The 24,573-nt window shown below is 41.8% G+C and overlaps 1 protein-coding gene across 1 annotated transcript in view; it reads right to left on the reverse strand.

The window, feature by feature from the left end:
- Positions 1–2,087: 2,087 nt before the first annotated feature.
- LOC124095440 (cytochrome b5) overlaps positions 2,088–24,573 on the reverse strand; it is a 28,686-nt gene continuing 6,200 nt past the window's right edge. The window contains exons 2-5 of the mRNA XM_046448569.2: positions 9,899–10,027; positions 8,065–8,094; positions 3,892–3,926; positions 2,088–2,452 (exon numbers count right to left, since the gene is read on the reverse strand). Coding sequence (XP_046304525.1) covers positions 2,371–2,452; positions 3,892–3,926; positions 8,065–8,094; positions 9,899–10,027 — 276 coding nt within the window. The 3' untranslated portion in view covers positions 2,088–2,370. The remainder of the gene's footprint in view (positions 2,453–3,891; positions 3,927–8,064; positions 8,095–9,898; positions 10,028–24,573) is intronic.

A 24,573-nucleotide genomic window follows, 5' to 3' on the forward strand; every position in this document is an offset into this window, starting at 1 on the left:
GTAAATAGGAAAGGTAGCAGAATACAACAGTTACTAATAGGGCATTATGTAAAAATGTGGATGTGTAACCGATGTGATTCTGCAATCTGTATTTGGGGTAAAATTGGGAGTTCATAACCAACTTGAATCTAATGTATGAAATATGATATGTCAAGAGCTTTATAATGTTTTGAACAACCAATAAAAAAAAATTAAAAAAAAAAAAAAAAAAAAAAAAAAAAAAAAAAAAAAGAGGTAAATGAGTCTTACAAGCCTAAGTTGAAACCCCCGCTCTGCTCTTGCACCCCAAGAATTCTGCAGGGATTATGAGGACAGATGACAGGACCACCTGAGACAGGGCGTGGCTTCCAGACAGGACTCGAAATTGTCAGCTAATGAAAGTGATAGTAACGGCACATATAACCCAATGACCACACACATTCTCATTAAAGCACGTTACATGCACCTAACCGTTCATGAACATAAGAGTGATAATACAAGACATTTAGAGTAAAACGTACTTGTATAATCTCTAACATTAGTAAGTTCTTGAGGATAAACTTTAGCAAACTAAACCAAGTTCACAACCAAACTCTTCCAGATAAAAATAAAGGGAAAACCAGCGACAACAAAACTCTCACCAGGAATAATTATAAAACTTGAAAATAATCACTCAAGAGAAATCTTCAAGCACCTGCCTCAGAGTTTCATCTCCCCAGCATGGTATTACACCAGACACCCTCTGCCTTCCTAGGGGGTCCTGGAAGTGTGGACTACAGAAAGCACTGGTAAGAAGCACTCACTGATGACCTCCAGGCCTGTGGTGTCCCACTCACCTCCCAGACAACCCTTTCCTAATGATGCTGAAAGGCCATGTCTGAGAGGACAAAACGAGGAATTTTGCATGGACAGCCACACTGCATCGAAGCTTATCCAGTCTGTCGTCACAGGCATTTTTCATTGACTGCTGTCCTACTGTGACTAACAGGCCTCACAGCCCATGCACACCAGAGCTTACTGACTTAATACCTGCCACGTGTCAAAGTTCAGAGGTGCTGGTGTCAAAGAATGCCCCCAAGTCCATGGTTTCGTTAGAGACATGTTTATTAAAATCTGAACATGAAATCCCATCTCTATGAGACGCTTTCTCCTGAAAGGTGTTTCCCTTGCGATACAGCCACCTTTCCACATCCCTCGCCCAACTTTCACTGCTTCAGTGACACAAAAGGCAAAGGGTAATGCATGCCATTGATTGTAAAAACCCATACTCTATTATAATAAAATTTCAATGTATTTAGCTATTTCTGAAGAATGTCACCACTGTCCAGTCCCCTAACAGGCTAGCAGAAATGTGCAGGATAGCTCACATCTTGTTACAAACTTACTAATGATCAAGAAAATCACTCCCTTGAGGTTCTATTTTTGAAAGGAAATAGCATAACAATAATACATGAGGCAGAGAACCACAAATGGAAAAGGAGATGACCCAGTCAATCCAGAGCTCTAAAAAGGAAGTAAGCCAACCAGGGAGCCCCGTGGCCCATCACCTACAGCTAAACTGCTTCAAAATTAGATAAAATGTTCCTAATCTCCTCCAACTGTTTTGACAAGTCAGGTAATCAGCACTTCCTCAGGCGAGGAAATAAACTGCTTTCACCTCTGAAGGAGGACTCTCAGAACTTGGGAAAGGGTAATGCTGGGAGCCTCTTTGGGGTGATGTTTTTAAAGTGATAGAATGAGCAGCTGTCGGGCGCTCACAGGCTGTGGGTCCTTGTTATGCTGCTGGCATTTTTCTATCAAAGAAGACAGGCAGAATCTCTTATATCCTGGAGACGACTTTCTCTTTTTTCATGTGTTTTAAGCAAAACAATTATTATAAATTCTTGAGCTATAATTTCTGAGCCTTTATTAATATCCTTGAAAAAGAAATGGCATTGGAAATAGGGGGTGACTGCATATGAACTGCTCAACAATGACGAGGACGCTCCAAGGGCTGGGCCCTCGCCTCAAGTCACATAAGAGCTGGACCTAAATGATTAGCACATACATGACCAGAGATCTTAACCACTGAAGAAAAGCCTACACTGAACAGACAGGCAACATGGTGGTATATTTTAAAAGCCAGATATATTTTTATAAGATCATGCTTACAATAAGTAAATTACACAGTGAGAAAACATCAAAACAAAGCTGATGAATAAAAAGGCACATTTGAAAAGTTTAAGAGTAGAAAGAACAGTTCTTTTCATTTTGTTTCTAGTGTAGGAAGAAGAGGAACATATTAAAATTATTTTTTCAGGCGAAGGTTTCTGTCAGTCGAAGTAATTAACACTGGCTTCTTTTCTCCTTTTTCCAAAGCAGCCTTTTCCTTCTACGGCTTCTGAGAGTCGTTCAGTCCTCTGACATGTAGAGGCGATACATCAGGGCTACAGCCAGGGCTGAGACGGCTGGGATCACCCAGTTGGTCCACCAACTAGAAAGATGCAGGAGGTGTTCAGTGCAGGAACTCAAATCCTTGCTCCTTGTAATAAAAGGTTACTGTGGGGTTTTTCTCACCTCTATAACCAATTTAGCTAAAAAGGCAACTTAGCTTTGCTAGAATTGAAGTGAGCACAGTCAATGAGTGCCTGAGAACACTGGCAATTGCTTTATCCTGCTAGTTTTAACCTATTTCCACAAACTTTATACAGAGAGACTCTCCCAGGAATAGGGATTTTCTTGTGGGCATGGACTACAGGTTATGAATTACAAGGTAACAAAAGTGAATATTCCTGACATGTTTTATTCTACTCACATACATTAATTAAGAATTTCAAATGACATGAAGTGGAGAATCAGAAGGCCAAGGTTCACAGAGGGGTGGGCCGTCAGCCAGCTCGAAGCCAAGGGCAGGTCAGGTAGCCTGAGCTGCCCAGTGAAGGCCTCCGGGACACAGGAGTGCTCCGGTTGCTACTTTCACGTCAGTTTCAGCACTCTGAGATCCTGTTTTTAAAACCTAATCTTGACACCTGTGCTTGGTGGATTTAAACTTGAAGAACTGCACATACAGAGTTCTGAGTCAGTGATCTACAGGCTTAAATTCACAAAAATGCATGACCTACATATTGTTCAGTTTTGAAGCATATAGTTTGGATTGACTGTCAATTACAGATGATGGGTCAAATCAACAACAGAATGGAAAGAGCTTCAATTTAGACATGAACCTTTAAATTAATCAGCTCACTCAAAGCTCAAGCTCAGTATAAAGAGTTGAAGTACGAAAGAAATAAGTGCAACCTTGGTCTCAATGAGGCTTTTCAGTTCCCTTTAGGAGGAAGCCACACGTCAGTGAAGAGCAGGTGAAGTACTGGCAGTGGGAATGGGAATATTGCAGAACACTAGAGATGGGGCGGTTAAATTTGACAGGGCCAAATACAAATATGTTGTTTTGAGCTTGGTCAAAAAGGGGCTGGGAGCCATAATATAAGTCAATAAGGCAGAGCTGCCAGAAACGTTAATAAAGAAATCTGGTCTTGAAAGCCAGTAACGTGACACTCAGATTACTGGTTCAGCTTCAGGGCCTACTAATGACAAAGGAAGGAATCATGCCCAGGGAAATAGGCACCACAACTGAACCTGACCATGGGCCAAGAGGGAAGACAAGGGCCTCCGTCTGGTGGAGCAGCCATGGGACTGGTTACTGGAAGGGCTGTCACAGGGGCAAGACCTGGGGTCGCTGTGGAGAGTGTGTGCCACCGCTGCAGCTGACAGTTCAGAATGGCAAGCCCCACAGAGCAGAGCCTGTCGGCCCCAGGATGATCACTGAGGAAGCCATGGGAAGTCAAGTACACAAGTTATCAGGGAGAAGCCCCGTCTACCTCTGACTCAGGAGCCCTCCACCCACCATCGCTGTAGAAGAAAACCACCACATACCTGGAATTAGACTCAACAGTAGTAATAAGAGATTCCTGGAACACAAAAGAAAAAGTTAAAGCAGTGTCCAAGCATTTATTCCATTAACTGAACACCTGTTTTAAAATATGACCAGAGTACTTTATTCAATGTCATTTTTAAAAAATGTTGAAAAGGAAAATTATATTATAAACCTCTTTTCACTAAAATCCTAGCTTCATCAATTTCCCCAGAACACAAAAGTTTAAGAATTACGTATTTAAATTATCTAAGAACATAATCTAGATAATTTAAAAACGTCAAATACTAACTCTGATTTTTTAAAACATCCTGCACACAATAGGCACCTAAAAGCTTTGACATAGAAACTAAAAACAGAGACACGGAAACACACACACAACCCCACTGTCATCTCTACGAGGGGCAGTTCAGCTCTTCAAAAACAAGAAATACTAGTAAAAACAAATTATTTTGTTCAAATCTTGCAGGATATTAATGTGTATCTAATTTAAATTAAATATATGTCAACCAAAAAGAAAAAATAAGAGCTATCAGTTCAAGTTCTAACATTCTACCATGTTTTCCCAGCCTGCTTTGACTCTGACCAGACAGTACCAGCAAGATTCCTGATGGGCCTCAGGGACTGCTCCGCCTGACTGCCAAATAAGCCCTGTTTTATCTTCCAGTGCCTTTCAGAGCAGCTCCTCTCTGAGTACCATAAAGTGAGCTGACAATGTCTCTGGAAAAATGCTAAGTTCTCCAAACAGCTGAAAAACTAAGGCTCGGTAAAACATGAACTTCTCTGGGCTCAAGGTCATGTTAAGAAGCATTTTTAATATTCCACACCAGCAAAAGTATTAGTGCTTCCAACAAAAGTGGCCATGAAGGAGGCAGCTTCATCAGGTCCTGCCTGCAGTTCCCAGCAGCACAGGTATAAGCATTAGTGAAGCAGTCAGCGGTCTGCAGGGAGCACAGCTACACTCTGCAAAGCACCTGGAGACTCCAGGAAAAGGCAGAAGCCCCTCAGGAAAGTGCAAGCAATGCAGCTATGAAACCGACCAACCTTGAAACATCGCCTTTAAGATTCCTGACACAGTGGGGAAAAAATTAGTCATTTAAAAGTAAAACTTTATGTTTATTATCTATTTAAGCAATTTTAAATCTCAGTGTCTTTAAGAAGTATTCATAACTATTACAAGATTTTTAAAATTTTGTTTATGCAAATAAAATTTGCAAACATACTAAAAACCATCAAAATATGCAAGTAATTTTACTACAGTTAAAAGAAAAACATACTCAGTTCTGAAACCAACAAGCTCACTAAAGGTCAAACAGTACTATCACACTGAAAAGTCAGGCATAAACAGCAAACAGAGGGCAAACATCAACACACACCACATCACACCAGGCACGAGCATGTACGTTTTACCAAACTTGCTGAAAGCTCTGTGTAACCTCTCCCTACCCTTCTTGGTTGCCATAAGAACTAATGTGAAAACACTGCTATAAAGTTAGAACACTGCTATGTTGAAACACAGCTAGCACGTCACCACAAGGAGCAACAACAATTCTATAAGGAGCAGAACCTAAAGAAAATCATGTAGCTTCTTTCTTATTATCTTAGCCCTATAACCCAGGATGCTTGAGAATTAAAGCAAGCTCGAAGTACCACTTAGCACCTGGATGAAAAGCAAGTTGCTTTAGTGACCACTGCTCTGTGGTGCCTCAGTTGAGTTTGGAGATGAAGCTATCAGATCCATCCACGATGAACAGGGAGAGAAGACTCTAGCCTTTATGAAAGCTCCCCACCTGTTTACTCCTGGAGTTAATACAGGTTAACAACTAAACTGGTTAAGTCATGTATAATGACTTATGTAAATCAATGTTATGACAAGCTCCATATATAAACATGCAAAGCCCAACAAACCTTTGCTAAGTCAGTGTCATCTCATGTATAAGTTCATCTAGCTTAGCTCAGTCCTTGGTCTTTCTATGGCAGACTTTCTCCCTGAAAATACTGAGAGTGATGCTTCATGTGAAGCCCAGAGCCTTCAGAAGCTTAAGCCATTGTGTCCCATCATCCCAGATTAAAGCTTAAATATAGTATATATTAGACTTACATAATAATGAGAGTATAATTATAATATAATACTGCAGATGAGCTCTAAATTATTATTTCCAACCTATTTTAATGCACCTTCTCTTCCTGAAATAGTTGTAGAATTGCAAACTTGGGACTTCATGGGTTAAGAGACTTCAGCTGACAAGCCTTGGGTGTGTGCTAGACTCCATTCTGGATCTGACTTTGAGCAAGACAAACTTCATTGTCTTTATCACCCTTGGCAAGTCTGAGGATCTTACAGTGACACTGTAACAGCCACAGAGAAATTCATATCACAATGATTTGAAAATTATAACCAATAAAGGGTACTTTCTCCATAAGCAAAGCTGATAGATTTAATTAAAAATGTGTAATTTCCCTGTCTACGAATATCTTAAACTTGGCAATCTGATATCAAGCTTTCCCTTGGGCAGATTTAAGCTAATAATCTTTGGTACGTCTTGGTACATCTCACTTCACAACTCAACTAGACATTTTAAGAAGCAACGTGGTTGTTTTTTTGTCTCTTTTATGTGGTGTTAGGGATCATACCCAGGACCGTGTGTGTGCCAGGACACCATTTGACCACCATGCTACATTCCCAGCCCAAGCAGGTAACATTTTAAGATCAGACCACAGAGGACATTTTCCAGACTAGAGACAGATGGCAACTCAGATACGTAAGTAAAAAACATCTAAGGTCCCTCTTTTCTTCTGGTAAACTGAAAGCACAAGGAAGACAGATCTAGAAAAAGTGATCATATTTCATCTGCCTCTCAGACAGCCAGCAAGTTCTTGCCACCCTCCTTCAGCTATGTTCTAATTTAAGCAAAACCTCCATAAAGGGGCTTAAAAAAAACCTCAAAAGTTGATATACCTATAAGGTCTCTGAAGAGAGTAACTGTATCTGGTTTTAAAAGTTCCCGTGCTTAAGACGGGAGTCAGATCTGGAAACTATAGAGTGGTGAGGCTCCTCACACCCTTGTTTCCTGCAGCTGAAAATGACTTTGCTTCAAGGTTATTAACACCCTGAACACCAGGCAGGAAAATCAAGGGTTCTATGCAACTGTTGCAAATGCCATTTAAAGTTTGAAGTCTATTTTGAATCTTCCTGGAGTACTCATATCACCAACATGGAACTTAAGACTTTTTGAAGAGGGAAAAAAGAAAATATAAATGAAATGTCATTGTACCAAACAGCACTACCCAAGGCTTTCACTGTACTGATTGTTGAGGTGAAGATGGCCTTTACACTTACGCTACTGAATTGATAACTTTGTGTTATAAATTAAAGACAAAGTCCTGTGGCCACAGCTAGGCTGTGAGTTCACCAGTTTTTGGTACAAGCTTAGTGGAGTCTTGTTTGTGCTCTCTACAGAAAACCAACAGTATACCAAAATGGAAAAATCATACTTTCCATCATTTGAAGCAGATTTTCCTCCTCAGTTCTTTAATCACAGGCTGGCAACCACTTTGCCTGCATGCACTTCTCAGGATCTTCTGCTATTTCCATCAATTCTTACCCCAGGGTTATTTTCAAATACAGAAAAGATGGTCAGCTCAGAGGTGAGAGCTAGGAATCAGAGTGTAAATGAACGCATACTGCACACTCAGTACACCCAGGAGATGCCGAGAAGGAGACAAGGGCAGTGGCCTCAAGGATGTAGGTGGAAAGGCCTCTACTCAATCACATTTTACCTTCTCTGAAAGAAAGGCTTCTGTCAAATCTTCTAGTTAAGAAGTGCTAATAGCTTTTCATAGTTTTAAAATCTATTTATTTATTTAGTTAGTTAGTTTTTGCAGTGCTGGGGTTTAAACCAAGTGCCTCCTGCTTGCTAGGCAAGCACTCTACCACTGAGCTGTACCACCAGTCCTCAAAGATATTTACTGATAATTACAATGAATAGCTCAAGTATTGAGAGTTATATAAAATAAACACACAGCTGTCCTCAGAAAACACCAACTGATCCATACTAATCTAAAGTACACAAACCTTTGCAGGTCTCAGAGAGGTAAAAGACCTTTGTTTGACAGATTTTAAATACAATGAAGATACTGCCATCCTCTGACACATTTGAGAAGGCCACACTTACCGAAGGCTTGGCTAACTTAGATCTGTCATCCTGAAAAAAAAAAAAAAAAAAAAATTAAAATGAAGTGGAAAAATAAGGAACATTGAAAAATAATAAACTACCTACAAAAAGTGCTCACTTTTAATGAGATTTTTAAAAAACATTATTTAGTAACTAGCAATTTGGGTTTAATATTCAGCTGTTAAACACAAAGTTTGATAAATCAGGCTTAACAGCAAAAAGGAACAGCAGATTCAGTGCCAAAAGGTATTTTCTATCTGGAGTTTCACAGTTCAGAATAGCACTATGACAGTTCCATTACTCTGTGGACCGTGTGTTCATTTATTAGACTTGGACTGAGATCTTTAACTCAGGGAGCAGCTGAAAACATAACTCTTCCCCTTTCCTCTTGAATTCCCTTGAAGATGCATATCTATCCCTTAGTCATGTGATGTCCTCCATGAATCCCTGCGATCTCCCGATTGTAGGGTCATAAACTATTTAAACCTCAGTTGAGGCTGTCAAAAACCCAGGGTGTGCAAAGACTGAGCCAGAGAAGCCCTGCAGGCTAGCGAAGCAGAAGCACCAGAGCCCAGGCCTGAAACCTGCCCTCCAAACCCTGTGGCACAGGACTGCACAGAATAAGGATGGGCTGGGCCATGTTTAAGGACAGACCTCACCAATTACCACTAATTCACTTCTGGGACACACGATGATGAAAACATGGGCAAATAAATCCCCCAGATAATGAAGCCAACTCCCTCACTACATATGTCCTACCACTAAAAACAACAAAATCTTCCCCACTCAGTGGAAGTTGCTCTAAAGGATTTCCTATTCCCAGGCCTTCGACAAAGCGCCTCTTTAACGTTTCCCTCATTCAGTCATTACAGGAAGCATAGTTTACATGAAATAAAACTTTTCATATTTTATTAAAAAATAGTTCCTCAGTTTGCTCACTTAAAATGAAGCTACTGGAAGATATCTGTTTCTCTTTAGTAAGAGCCGGCTCCTGGCAGCTCTTCCGCCCCTGGCTGGCTACTTGTAACACACCAGAGCGAAGGAAGCAGGTTGGGGCCGGGCACTCTCTCTCAAGGGGCAGAGCCTGAGTCCCCCTGTCTACTCTGAAAAGCAGAGAACTCAGAGACATCCTCCCAAGTTTTCAGTTACATTCCCACAATTTAGGTGACACTTAGGTGATAGGCAAGTAAAGTTCCACAAAGTCATTTAAAACTGCCACAGAAGGGCCTAAGTTCATATCATAGCCCCGAGTTTATATAAAATGCAAAAGCAGCCAGTTTTTTTCCAAAAGCCAGCCAATGGACTAGAACCAAAGCCAACACTCCCAAAAGTCTTGGGTAAAGTGAGGAGGATAATATGCTAGTTTCACATGAGGCACAGCTTATTCATTTAACAGAACACAATTTCAGAACCATGTTTAGAATTAAAATATTCTCAGACTAATGAAAGTAGAAGAGAGGTTTCTTAAGAAAAATATTTTGGTGGAAAAAAAAAAACAAAACAAGAAACAAAAAATGTCATACTGGGTTGATACCTCCACCTTTTAAAATTTACTGCTCCATGGACTTTCAAAGACTGAGAATCGCTCCCCAGAACAGGGCCTCGGCCAGGGCATTCGGACTCTAAGTGTCCATAAAAAACACAATCACGAAATGCAAAGACTTTAAGATCGATTTACTGATGCCAAAAATGGTGTTCTAAAATCAGGAGGATTTGTTTTTGCCTTATTCCTTTCTAAGTTCTGTACAGATTCAAATCTAAACTTAGGTAAGGTCAATTGGTAGCCTTAAAAAGGAATGAGAAAAACTCCCCTTCCCCTAAAAAAAGTCCTTACTGGATGAAGCTCCCCGATGATGAATGTCTTGGACAGTTCTCTAGCATCAGTAGAGTGCCCGACATCCTCGAAGTTCTCCGTAGCATCACCCCCAGCTTGTTCTCTTAAGACCTCTTCTCCACCAGGATGCTGTTCAAAGGGCACATAGAATGCAAATCAGTATTTTTTCATACAAATGAACAAAGGAAGCAGCCAGCTTATTTAGCCAGTGCCTCCTCCAGAAGTCACAGGTGGTGATGTGTGACTGTGTCCATGTGTGGGTTAGCCATATTCCTCTGCACTCAGTCTGCTCTGTGAACATGTAGAGCCTTCCTCCATTACGATGTCACACCTGGAAGAACTTTAGGCAGGTTCAGTTACATCTGTTTTGCTTTTCCATTAAGTTCTCAAAACTGCCCCCTTTCATCTGGCCCAATCTATTTCTTAAGTCTTCCACCTGAGACTCCACCGCCTACCTGTGACTGCTTCAGTCTAAGTGTGGAATTGGGAGAGGCTGCTGGCCTGAAATGATAAGGGGTGGGGCAGGGTGGGCAGGCCGTTTCCCTGCACAGGTGGCCCTGCTGGACAGACTGTTGACGCTCTGCCTGGGCAGTGCAAGCTTTCCAGAAGGAGGAAAAGGAAAGCAGGTAATTTGTCCAAGATGCTGCCATCAGGCTAGGGAACAACAGGACAAAGAGCTCAGAGGTGAGCTCTACGAGAAGCGTGGGAAGAGCCTTTTGTGTGACAGAAGCATTTTAGTGCTTTTAGCTGCTTTAATTGGTAAACTAAGGATGGTCATAACAGCTAGGGGGATTTTTTTTCTCTAAGATGATTGACAAGGGGGTCCAGTCACTGAACATAGGTGACAAGATCTAAAGATCTCAGGCAAGGGAAGGAGTTCTCAGACAAGGAAAAAGAAAATAAACTTCTTAAACTGAGTTTGAGTATCATCTCAGATTCAAATTCACCCTGGCTTTAAGTAAATCACCTAGAAGAGGCCAACAACTGAACAAAACCAATCTCCTCTGTATAACTGACTATAGTCAGTTCTTAATTTCTCCCAATAATGGGAGACAGAGGCTCTGTGCTACTGTAGAAAAGTGGATAATGATTCTGTTTTGAAATTTGTTCCTGCTCCTTCTGGGAGAGACAGTGCTGGCTAGTAATTATCACTCACTATGTGAACTTGGGAAAATAACAGCATTTAGCTCACATAGTTTTATAGGCTAAGTATGAATATATGTATCTGGTACATATCATATGTTTAGTAAATATTACCCAGTATGTTTTTAAACATTTCCAACATCACTAAGGATCTTTCCTCAATGTATTCTGAAATAGTGACATATTGGGTCAGCATTTCCCAATTTCCGAAGTGTCTTCCACGGGGGTCATTTAGATTACACACCCCCTGTGATGAGCACACTGGAGCTACAAGCAGCTAAAGGGCTTAACTTGAAGCCAACTTGAAGCTTCTGGATGCAGCACCCAGGCTGGGGCAGTCAGAACAAGGCTGGGTTGATTCTGCAATAGACTGCACAGAGAAGAAGTGAGGTGGGATTCAGAGTGACTCACTTACCCAGCACCCACTTGTCATGAATCCACAGACTTGCTCCTCACCTGATGGCTCACGAGTCAGTAACTAGTCACCCCCATTCAGGACACGAAGATACAGGGGGAGGGACCAAGGAGCAGAGATAGAATGCAGAGCCAGAGGTAAGAGGGTCAGAGTCACAGCAGGAACGTCCTGTAGTACAGGGCCTCCCTGGGTTCAGGAAAGGGGAAAGGCCAGCCCTGGAGCCCAGTCAGGGCTTCCAGGCCGCTTTAAAGATTTTCGTCTTCTCCTGTGACCAACAGAAACCACTGAAAGAATCTAAGCAGAGAAGGTAACAAAATCAAATTTAATTACGAAAATATAACCCAGTCATCAGGATGCCAACAGACACATAGGGAAAGAGAGTATGAGGGAAGACTATTCTCTAAGGCCATTACAGTGACCCAGGCAAGAAATGATGGTAGCTCAGCCCAGGGCATGAGACATAGAATGAGATGAAAAGGTGTGAATGGGTGAGAGATGGAGTGAGATGGAGAGGGGTGAATGGACATGAGAGATAGAGTGAGAAGGAGATGGGGGAATGGTGAGAGAGATGAGATATAGAGGGTGAATGAACATGAGAGATGGTGTGAATAGACATGAGAGATGGAGTGAGATAGAGATGGGGGAATGGTGAGAGAGATGGAGATGAAGAGGGGTGAATGGACATGGGAGTGAGATGGAGATGGGGGAATGGGTGAGTGAGATGGAGATGAAGAGGGGTGAACGGGTTAGAGAGAGATGGAGTGAGATGGAGGGGGTGAATGGACATGAGAGATGGAATGAGATGGAGATGGGGGAATGGGTGAGAGAGATGGAGATGAAGAGGGGTGAATGAACATGAGAGATGGAGAGTGATAGTGAGGTGTGAATGGACATGAGAGACGGGGTGAGATGGAGATGGGGGAATGGGTGAGAGAGATGGAGATGAAGAGTTGTGAATGGGTGAAAGATGGAGGGAAATGAAGAGGTGTGAGTGGTTTTAGAGATGAAGCCAGATGAAGAGGTGCAAGTGGGCTCTAGAGACAGAGCAGATCACAGGACTTTCTGATAGTCAAGGTGGTGGGACAAAGAGGCAGCACCAGGATACCTCCAGTGCTTGTTTCATACAATTGAATGGACAATGGTACCAACTCCTGAGCAGAGAACAAGAGTCTTGAAAAGAGACCAGGTTTAGGAAATAAGCCGATTACTAGAACACCTCCCAAATACATGGTGTCTACATATATCATTAGCTTGTAATTCCTTTGGTGTGCTTTTTCAAAATCTCAACTTTATGTTACTCAAATATATTTTCGCTCCTAACAGCACATATAAAGCAGGAAAACTAATATAATATTGGAAATAGAAGAAGTAGTTTTATTTTTTCATCTATTATTTAAGGGTTATTTATAGGAAAGTAAAAAGAAACAGGTTTTAAAAGATTAAAGGTTAGAGTCATCTACAATTCATAAGACATTAATTTCCACATTTCGACCCAGTTATAGATACTCCCAAAGAAGACTTAGTACAAGCTGAGCATTCCTAATTCAAAAATCCAAAGTCCTCCAAAATCCAAAACTTTTTGAGCAACAACATGATGCCACAGTGGAAAAAAACACATCTGACTTCATGTAATGGGCACAATCAAAATATAAGCACACTAACAATATTTTAGGCTACACATATACCTTCAGGTTACATGTATAAGAAGTATATGAAATAAATAAACTTTGTGTTTAGACTTGAGGTCCTATGCCTAAAATACCTCATTATGTGTATGCAAATGCTCTCATCCCAAGCATTTCTAATAAGGGACACTGAACTTATACCTCCCATATTATAAACATTTAATGTTGGCTTCCAGCTCCTGAAATCACAGCTGGCTATACTGTTCATGGTATTAGAGTGTTCAGCAAAATTTCCCACAGTGGAAAGGGATGATGATAGCGTGGTCTAGGCTGGTTGAACAAAGGAGGTGCAGAGAGGAAGAGGTTGAAATGCCTTCTTCACTTAACTTCCAGAACAGGCTCTCCTATATGCTACCCAGGCCACCAGGACAAACACAGTCTCTACATGCAAACACAGGAGCACCCTGGGACTCAGTCCTTGGCCATGTGCCCTTCTCTACCCATAGGAGTTTTCCTGGTCATCTTATCTAGTGATCCACTTCAAAAATCATCTAGCCCCTATTGAATGAAGTTGAGTAAAAACCTCTGACTTCCCCAGCTCCAGACTCCTCCCATGTACAAGTCTACTTAACACCTTCATTCAATATTCAATACACATCACATACCATGACCCAAATGTTTCACAGACAAGCCTTGGGTCATTAACTAAAGAGGACAGGTTTCCATCTTTGCCATTTCTTACACAGCCCTCCTGTTCACTGGGCATTCCTGGGGGCTGCCAGTTTATGCTTCAGCAGTCCTCAAATTTGCCAAATTCATTTCCCATGTCAGAAACTTCCTGCTTGGGATGCTCAGCTACCAGACCCTTGTAAGACTTCATCTCACTCACACTGTGCTCCAATGGCAACTTTTCAGAATCCTGCCCTGACTTCCCCATCCCAAGTGGCCCACCCCATAACCCTGTAACACCTTCTCTGCCTAGTCTTGTTTTTCTTTCTATCATAGCACTTATTACTGTCTGACATTATATTCCATGTCAATGTCTTTGTAAGATTCATGGGGACAGAGACTTTTGTCTGTCTTGTTCATCACTATTTCTCTTATACCTAGTTCAAAGCCTAAGTATTTGTTAGATAAATGAAGGAGTTAAATAGGTCTTTACACATTGATTTTGGAACTATAACATAACCAGCTCAGTAGTTGATATGAACTTGCTCTTTCATTTCAACCAGTTCATACAACCCTCCTTACCTCAAACTAAAATAGTTCTTACCAGTCAGTTCATGACTTCACACTTAATCAAAAGAATGCCTTGTACTGCCTGCTATATACAAGGCATTGTGTGGGACACAGGAAGTACATGAAAAACTCAATGTGATGGATTCTGAAGAATTCATTTGGGGTAAAAAAAATAAATAAATAACAGAAAAGACCTGTGGCCTTCTCTGATACAGCTTCACAGTTTTGTCTATCCATGAATGACCCAAGGGGTCCTAAAAATGGAGTTTCTTTGTGTGCACTATTACCACTATGGCACAAATAAACCGTGCTCACTGTGACAGCACAGAAGAGCCCCTCAGCTCCCTGGTATGTTATACTCTCTCCAGCACCCATGTCACAGGGCAGGCAGATGACTCTCATCTCTTTTCTAATTTAAAAAAAAATTCCCCCCAGCTTTATGAAGGTATAATTGACATATAAATTTATTTATACCTCTGGTACACAGTGTAATGTTCTGACATACATATGCATTATGAAATAATGCAATCAAGCTAATTATCCTATCCATCACCTCACACACTTATTGATTTTTTTTGCAGGGAGAACATTAAAGATCTACCCTCTTAGCAATTTTAAAGTATATGCCATTATTAATAACGTCACCATGCTGCACAATACATCAGCACAAAGCAAACTGCTCTGGAAGAAAAAGCTTCTGCCAACTGACTCACTCCACAGGAGAGGCCAACATACAAGGTGCAGATGACCAAGGACCAAATGACTGCTCTGCGACTATGGTACAGGTTTTAGATCAAGCCAGACCTGTTTTGCCACCTTGCCAATCCTAGGGCATTAAAAGGTAAGAAAAAGTTCTTGCCTGTATCATGCAATAAAAGCTTACATAACATGGTTTATTTATATTAACGTAATGCAAATGTAAAAATTTATGGCTTGGTTGTTATAGTCACTAAAGATCTAAAGTAGTCTCTTAACCTTTTCAGGTACACTGTATTTGAGAAATACAGCTGTCATCATACTTGTAATACAAATAAATAAGGCAAGAAACAGAATGTTAAATGAAGGATATCAACAAATTCAAAGAAAAGATAAGTCATTTCAGTTAGCAACAAAATAAATCTCAATATGCTGAATGACAGGGAAAATAAAGTTATTCTTCTTTTCATTAACTGGTCAATCCAATTAATAGCATTTGCTGAGCCTGTGTGGTATGTGATGATATAAAAGGTACACACTTGGCTTCCCAATTTAAGAGCTTTTAAAAAAGAATAAAATATTATGAAACTGAGGAATTATTCCACTGCATACAAACATCCACAATGAATTAAACACTATTTACAGACCTCCATACAATGCTAACAGATTCCCATTTTACCTTTCATTAACAGTGCCATGCAAATATTTTCTGATAAACACTGCTGAGTAACCTGCTGTGAAAAATCAACATGCTTGGAATTATGATCAACATATCACCTTTCTTATTAAGTACGCTATGACCCCACCTGCTCCACCTATTTCCAATAAGCCCTAGTGGTAAAATTTTGCTTTAATCTGAAAAACACTGAATGTGGGAGGAACCCTTCAAGGGAGATGCCAAGGTTATCAGGGTAGCTCCAAACATACACGTCCCTCAAGGACTGTAAGAATCCTTCATAACCCAGTTCTAGGAACCTCAATGAGAAGACACATGGCCTGACTGAACTACAGAGCTCAAAAGAGCCCAATTTTTCGTACACAGAAGGAAAAAATAGTATCAGAATAAAATAGCTGAAAGTGCTCCGTAAGAGCTCAACTGTACAAATACATTAGGTGCCAGCTACAGAATAAGAATAATTGTATAGAATAAGTACAATTATAAAGACATGATCTTGGGTTACTTATGTATGTCAAGAGGCCAAAAAATGATATAATAGCAAATGAAAGTGATGCCTCAAATCCTTTTTAGAATGAGGTCAAAGAGAAATGTTAATTAAAAGAATGTGCCTTATATGATATGTCAAGAGCTTTGTAATGTTTTGAACAACTAATAATAATTAAAAATAAAATAAAATAAATTTGCAAGTGTAAAAGGAAAAAAAAAGAATGTGCCTTGTTAAAGATTTCACAGTATCCAGGATTTTTAAAACTGCAGGAAAATTCTATTTCATAATTAATAGCAGGTACTAAAAGTATATCTATAAAAACTGAAAAGACATAAAATAAATTTAGATGCTACTCCTGATACAAATGATTTCAATAAATCACAAATTCTTAATATGAAGGCAATAATCTCAAGGAGAAAGATGTTGTTAGTATAGTCAGACACCCCAGATTCAAGTATGCAGCCTGCAATCACCATTTATTTACTCAGAAACTGCAAACAGTTTCTAGGCCCATTCTTCACTTGTTTGTTTTTACCATCATTTGAAATTTCCTTAGACTCTCGATAAATAAAATGATTATATTTTTGTAATTATCCTTGCATATATGTTCCCCTTTATCACAAATAACTTAAGAAGACTGTCTCTGACTTGATTTAGAATAGTATTTTTATTTAATGGTTGTCCTTAACCCCTAGAATTCCTATACTTAAGTAGCTTTGTGAAAACGCCAAGGTGAGACGGTGTTTATGCAACAGGAAAGCCTTGAACTCTTGTAGATGAAATCAAGTGGGCTTCTCATACAATGCACTCCTTCAGTCACCGGCTGCTGTCCCTCTCTCCTGTCCTTACCCACTAGTAGCCCTCTTACACATCATGGCTGGAATAGTCATCCTAGAAGTATTTTGAATTTTTTTGTACCCTACCCCAAAATAATGAATTTCTGCAGCCAAGGCAAATGCCTCTTGAATTTCTCATTTAAGTGATGACTTTTCTAAATGGCACAGGTGTCTTCAACAGAATAACCAAATCCAGTTGGGCAAGCCTGCTCGTTGTTGCTCCAACATGTTTCTCCCTTCCTCCACAATACTTTAAACTTTTAGTTGAGAATAGCCAGTCAGGAGAAATACTAAGTATTTCCCAGCCTCCCCTGCAGCTGGGTATCCATGTGATTACGTTCTGGGTAATGGAGGCAAGCAGAAGTCTGTGGGACCTTCACAGACCTCCCATTTCTTGCTGCTCCCCATCTGCCCTCTTCTTCGTCCTGCTGCCTGGGATGGGGATGCTGCCCTTAACATCAGAATGAGGGGCTTGCCCCAGGCTGGTGGGGAAGGGGGTGAGACCTGCGGACCCACAACCTGACGGACCCAGCTATCACACAGCCTTGGCGAGCAGCTGGCTTCTTGATGACAATGCATTAACTCCACCCTTGCTTAGGCACAGTTATTTGGGGTTCTTCTGAATTATACTACACCAACTATTTACCGAAGTACACTGATTGTGGGAGGAACAAAAGAATCAAAATGTGAAAACCCGATTCAGAGCAACTGTCTTGACACAGATCAAACCATCCTAACTGTTAAGGGAACATCTGGATTAGTGACTCAACAGCTTAGAAGTCTAAAAATGAAGGAAGTTTTGAAAAATGATCCAGGCCCCTTGGGACAGCTGGAGTTCGGATAGAGGGAGCAGACGAGGCGAACAGCCACGGAGGAGCCGGAGCTTGAGCGACAGCCGGCAACGCGCCTGGAGTCACGGTAGAGGTTAGAAGAAAAGCAGCTACACAAGGCCGGCACAGTGTGGGGTACGAGCAGAGCCGCACGGACCCGACCTGGAGCGGGCCTAGGGCGCCCGCACGCCTACAGGAGGACGACACAGTCGGCCAGAGCCGCACGACACCGGGCGCGGCACTCAGCCGTACAGCACCCCGCGCCAGGGCGGCACAGCCCTTGCGGCACGGCAGTGTCGTGGAGCATGGCACCATGGCGGCACGACACTGTCGCACACCACAGGTCTATCCCTGGCTCTGGCCCTAACAGTGAATCCCTCCTAACTTCCTGAATAATCTGACCTCACTGCAGCTATAAACCGAGGTCTAGAGCCAAAATCTAAGTGAAGGTTAAAAGCCCCCAAAGTTTACAAGGGCCTCAGAGACCAACATCCTAAATGTACAGATAGGGAAAACGGGACCCGGAGAAGTGGTGCCCACGGTTAATTCAGGCGGGAGGCAGTTATCTCTTATAAAGTTCCTCAATAAATATGCTATGGGAACTTCGGAAGGAAATCTCTCTTACTTTCTCTAAAACTCAAAAAATTCTTAACTTGCTCTATGTTCCTGAAATTCATCTAGAAAGAACGATTCAAAAGATGCTTCTAAATTAGGGCTACAATTGGCTACAGGGTGCCCCTGTAAGAATGCCAGAAGTCACAGACACTTATTATACAGTACTGCAATGTGCATCAAGTCGTGTCCTGTCCTCTGAGGGTTTGCTTAAACAAGCAAAGACTGAACAACACACGTGCACCAACAAAGGAACAAACAAAACCTTTGCCACTTAAATGTAATCCTCTGTGAACCCAAAGTCCAGCAGTTCTGGAGTTTTACCTGGGATCTTTCTTTCCAAACACTTAATACTGCCAAAAGAGGTGAAGCAAAAAGATTGTCCAAAAACAATGACTAGGCAAAAAAATAATAATAATAATAATTAAAGAGATATCTGCACTAGTTAAAGCAAAAAATACAAGAGTTTGGAGGACAAACAGTTCATACAAGATTTAAAATGAAATAAGATAGCCTATTCAGTTTTTTTTTTTAATCATTTCTGGATTCCATTTTCCTAAGACAGCAAAGGATTATGGCCTCAAAACTGAGTTGAATTTCATGAGACTGCCACCTGCTCAACCTGTAGAGGAGTTACCACCTGAACATGGCATGGATTCACTTTCTCACTGAAGGCTAACAGCATTGCCTGAATTACTTCTTCCCATTCATTTTGAAGATCCAGGATGAAACTTTTTGCATGAGGCTCATCTATGGACTCAACCAGCTGGCTCATGAGGCCCACACACTGAGACTGCTACAAGATGGTAAAATCACAGCCCCACCCTCAAGGAATGAGACGAATAAGGGAACTGACAAATAATAGCTAAACATAGTGAGTACTAGGTACAGAAGCCATAGCACAAAAGACACAGCAGAGAAAGGACCAGTAGGAGTTTGGCAGGTGAAAAAGGAAACATATCACAAAGGCCCGGAGGCAGAATATAATGGCCTTGTTGTGGAGGAACCACAAGCAGGTTATCTCTTATAAAGTTCCTCATAAGTTATCTTAAACGTTATCTCTTATAATTTATCTTATACATAAGTAACAGTAGAAGACACATGGGTGACTTTATGTGAGGCAGGTAAGGTCTCCAGTGGAAATTAATCTGAGACAATGAACAGGAAGGGAGCTCCCTAGAGTTTTGCTTGGGATTTTTGCATTTCACAGCCCAAAATAAGTCATCCAAAGTCTCCCATTCTGTTATCTTCTAGTTTCCAACCTGGTGGGGAGTGGGGTGGGGGAGGATTAGTCCTGGGAAGTAATGAAAAGTAACAGTTGATAACACTTAGCAAAGGCAGACTCTGCATCAGAAAATGTCCTGAGCATGTATGTTGCCCTTTGAGCACAATAAGCATGAAGCTGGGTGTTTTACAGAGGCAGAAGCTGAAGCACAAGGTGACAGAGCTGGTCAAGGACAATCTGGAATTAAGTCAGTGTGACCCCAATAAGTCTCCACACCACTGTGTTTGCTGAGAGGACCATACTTCTCTGAAATCTGCCAGCACAAACTGAAACACAGTTAGATCTTTGTCCCTCCCCTCAGGAAGTCTATCTGGCAGCCACACACCCTCCCTCCAGCCTCTCCAGAGGTTTTCTGGGCATCTCTTTCCTGTTTGGGGTTGCCCTTGACATCTTAACCAGATCCTACAAGTATAAAAATGTGTTGACAGTTTATTCACTAATGTTTGGCTTTCAGGGGAGTAGAACGTACTTGGAAGGAAAATCAAGCATACATCACCCAATACCTTGCACATAACTCTTTGCTATATAAATTATCAAAATGTTAAACAAACCCTTCTAAACTATAGAGAAAATTAAATTATATAATTAACAGAATGTAGAATATCTGGCATATAATATTGATTTGGTTTCTTTCTTCCCTGCCAACACTTTGTATTGCCACTAGGAATTGTGTATACTATCTGGCACATCCTGGCTCCTATGAGTTGTTGAAGGACAAGTCTAGCACCAAACCCCAGTGGACCCCCCTTCTTACCAACTCACTTCAACATTAAGAGATTTCTATGAATTTAATCAGCTAACCTGATTCTACTAAGCCATACAACAAAGTCACAAGATATCGTAAGAATAATGAATCTTTCTACTTGAGATTATTCTTCAGGGTCATTTAGGGTGAGGACAGAGAGAGAATGCAGATGCTAACTTGTGAGTTGGCAGTTATCCCAACGATAATTGATAATTTTTTCCTTGACAAGGGGAAGCAAAACTCTTTGCTGAGAGCCACGGCAGAGTCTGTATGGCCCCTGGCATTTTGCCAACAGTATTGATTGACAGCCGAGGCATTACTATCCGCCTCTGCCGCAACTTTTGAGTTCTCGCACTATTTTGGAGTTCTCATGGGGATTTCCGGGGATTCCCCGAGAGTTCCCATTGGTTGGGGAAGTGCAGGAGGAGGGATTTCCGGGAGAGATATTTCGGGCTGGGGGTTCCTGGACAAGCCTCGTGGCGTTTGGGAGGATTCCCTGGGAGCTGTGTGAAGTGTTTTCCTGCAGTTTAAAAATAAAGTTTGTTCCTGCTTCAGTGGCTCATGATTTGTGCCCAGCCAGACTGCGGCAACTCTTAGTTGGTTTTAGAATTGAAATAGTACATGTTTGGCCTAAAATGTATCATGAGTCAAAGATAACTTTGTGTTTGTTCAGTATACCCTGACCAATAATTTTTTAAATTCCACATTGTAAACTTGTTTTTTTTTAGGTAAGATAAAGCAAATGAGCTCATTGGAGATGTAATTACAGCTCTGCTTCCTGAAGCCCCCAGTTTTGACGGGACGACTTTGGCGTGCAGGGAAGGACTGAGGCCAGGCCAGCTTCTGAGGGACATGAGCAGGGGAGCACCATGCATCAAGAGCCGGCAGGCTGGTGACAGGCACAATGTGCCTCTTGATCTGTGACTCTACCTTACTAAGAATAAACAAAGCCAGTAAAACCAGGTCCCAGAAGCCAATGATAATGACTTGGAGGGGACTATTACTCTGTCTAGGATCTATCTTGAGAGAGAGTGGCCAGATGATGAGATGACAGAACCAGCTACACTAGGTCAAAGGTGGAAGGAGAGGAGGGTCAAAGAGGCACATGTCTACCTTTTCTTGATTTTCCCTCCATACCAAATAATTAGACCTTTTTCCTTTTATGTCCAGTATTAAGAATATAAATTGAAACTGGCAGTGGGGCAAGACAGAATAGAAAACAAGCTGCCAGGAATCAGTCTGGCCCAACAGCCATTTTGCATCAGATTTCTAGCACTTCATACTCAAACTATTTATATAATCAATCAGTACTTACTGAACCTTTTCTATGTGGAGCATCATTCCAGGAAATTGTATATATCAATGAATAAAACAAAAATTCCAGCATTCATGGGGCATACAAATGTATGGAGACAGATGAGCAAAATCCTACTAAGTAAATTCCACAGTATGTTACAAGGTGATATGTGCTGTTGAAAGAAAATAGAGGGCTGGGGGTGTAGCTCATTGGTATGCTGCTCGCCTAGTATTGGTTCAATTCCAGCACTGGGAAAAAACAAACAAAAAACTGCAGGGTAACGAGGCTGAGGAGTACAGGGGCTAGGGAGACTTCCAGCTTTAAATGAGGTGGTCAGGAAATACCTAATGGAGGAGACAGTTAGTTAATTCTCAAAGGAGAAAAAGCAGGTTATTTGCAGGGCACAACTCTTCAGGGCAAGGGACTTAAAATGGATGGTATTTCCATTATCATGTCTAAGAACTCTTTAATCCTTAATCCTAGTCTTATCAAAAAGTTTAACCTTTTTTATTTAGATCTCAGATCCATTTTGAGATGACTTTTATATGAGGTATGGACCTGTTAATACAGGAAAAAAAGCAGAAAGTGGCTGAAGAAATGTCTCAGTGTGGGATCAGAACCCAATGCACACACGAGGCTTTGTGAGGAAGAGACAGAAATGTGTTCGCTCTGAACTCTCTTCTTTTTTACCTCACAGGAGCCTTGCTAATGTCAATCCTGTATTCCTTGCTCTGTGATTGTGTCACAATCCAGACTTTCCTATTAAAGTCCCATTAGTGCTAAGTGCTACATCAATCCTCGGTACAGAACTTCAGACAGTAACTGTAGGACGAGATCACATAATAACACTAGCACATGCCATCTGTGTGAGAAAAAGGAAGCACAATGTAGCAGTACAGAATGGGTTGGCCTCTCCATTCCTCCACAAGCCTCTCCTCTTCTCCCACTTAAGGATGAATGGCACCTGCCACGTGCGGGGGCACCCAGCAGCGAATAGGACAGCCAAGAAGCCATAGATCTGGCACAGAAAGACAAGCACATCAACCAGGAAAGCATCAGATACTGACTGCGGTGGTTGCCAGCAGAGACAGAAGACAAATGCAGGGCAGAAAATTCTTCATGGGAAGGAGCTGCCACCTGAAGGGGGCAGGGACCAAGGGGCAAGCAGAGAGGAAACTAGAATAAGGTTTCAAGGTGGAAACAAGCTCTGCTGGTTTAAGAAACAAAGAAAAGAGGATAATATTACTAGCTGAGGGGGAGAGGCAGACAGAGTCCAATCACCCAGTGCTGCCTAAACCAGGGCACAGATATGGGATTTGATTCTAAATGTAACAGGAAGTCATTGAAATGAATTAAGCAGAGAAATGACAGTGCTTCACAGATGGAGTTTCTTTGTTTTCCTTCTAGACTACATTCCTTTTTTTTAATATTTATTTTTTAGTTTTAGGTGGACACAATATCTTTATTTTATTTTTATGTGGTGCCAAGGATCGAACCCAGTGCCCCGCGCATGCCAGGCGAGCGCGTTACCGCTTAAGCCACATCCCCAGCCCCTGGACTACATTCTTTATTGGAATTATAGCATCTGCTACACAAGCTGAAAGCTCATAAGGTCATCACCAACTTGAGGAAACCAATGAAATAACTGAGGGCTTCCTCCAAGGATCCCGTGAGAAGAGCAAGAAATACAGGCCGGACACATCAGGCCATCCACTGCAGGCTAGAGAACGCCGTCCTGAACCGTGGTGTGGTGAACATGAAATGAGGGCGCTGCAGGAGGCAGGCAGGACACAGCTGGGCCCAGTGAGGGGTCACCAGATCTCCACAGGAACCAGCCCTCCCAGGGTCTTTCCTAAAACAACTTATGACCTCCCACACATGCCTGACGTCCCTGTGAACAATCTCCTTCCTATCAAAACCATTTAGAGGCACAGGGGGTCCAGGACTCTGTCGACAATCCCCTGTGTGAAGCTGGGATGGCTGCTTCCTTCATCTTCTAGAAGGCAACACAGCAGAAGAGAGCACATGGAAGAAAGGCCCATCTTACCCCCCACTTTTCCCCCATGGGTTTTGTTTTTGTTCCATTTTACATCACCACTGGCCTTTGCTCTCTGGTTCCCAACAGGGTGCTCCCAAACAGGGGCCAAAAACCTCAGAGCAAAGAGAAGTAACTCGGTGCCAGTGGACAGTCTCTCTCTTTAGAGCCGTGCTGGTTGTCTACAGATCTCAGGTCTCAGGGGTGCCGGCAGCAGTGAAGAGCCGGGGCTGTGCTCCCTCCTTACTGTGATTTGAACAAGTTACAAACTTCCCTTGGCCATGTTTTCTCACCTTTAAAAAGGATAAGACCACTACAGTGACCTGGGAGAATTGTTTTGAAGATTAAAAGGACAACTGCAAAAACAGTTTTATGCATAAACACTCAGGGTACAGCAAATGTCCACTATTGCTTTTATAACTAGCTCACTGGATGGAGATCTTTATGGGGGGAGGGAGGGATTATTGAATGGCATTACTTAACACTTCCTAAGGAAGACAGAGGGGGAAAGCAGGGGATAAATTTTGTGTTGTGGCCAATGGTGGACATAAATAGTTCTGCCAATAACAAATGGGTGAGAAGAAATAAGTTGTAAACTGATCCTGTCCCCCAGCCCTCAGTCCTCTACCTACACAGGGACTAGAGCTGTTCTGTTTCAAATAGGCTGTATCCCCAGCCAGCCAGGAGGCACCCTTGACTGAACCTGGAAGGTGTAAGGTCACCTTCCCTCTTCCTCTCAAGTCTCCACCCC

Source organism: Marmota monax, unplaced genomic scaffold, assembly GCF_021218885.2.
Source record: "Marmota monax isolate L192 unplaced genomic scaffold, Marmota_monax_Labrador192_F-V1.1 WCK01_AAM20220418_F8-fsc00060, whole genome shotgun sequence".
NCBI lineage: Eukaryota > Metazoa > Chordata > Mammalia > Rodentia > Sciuridae > Marmota > Marmota monax.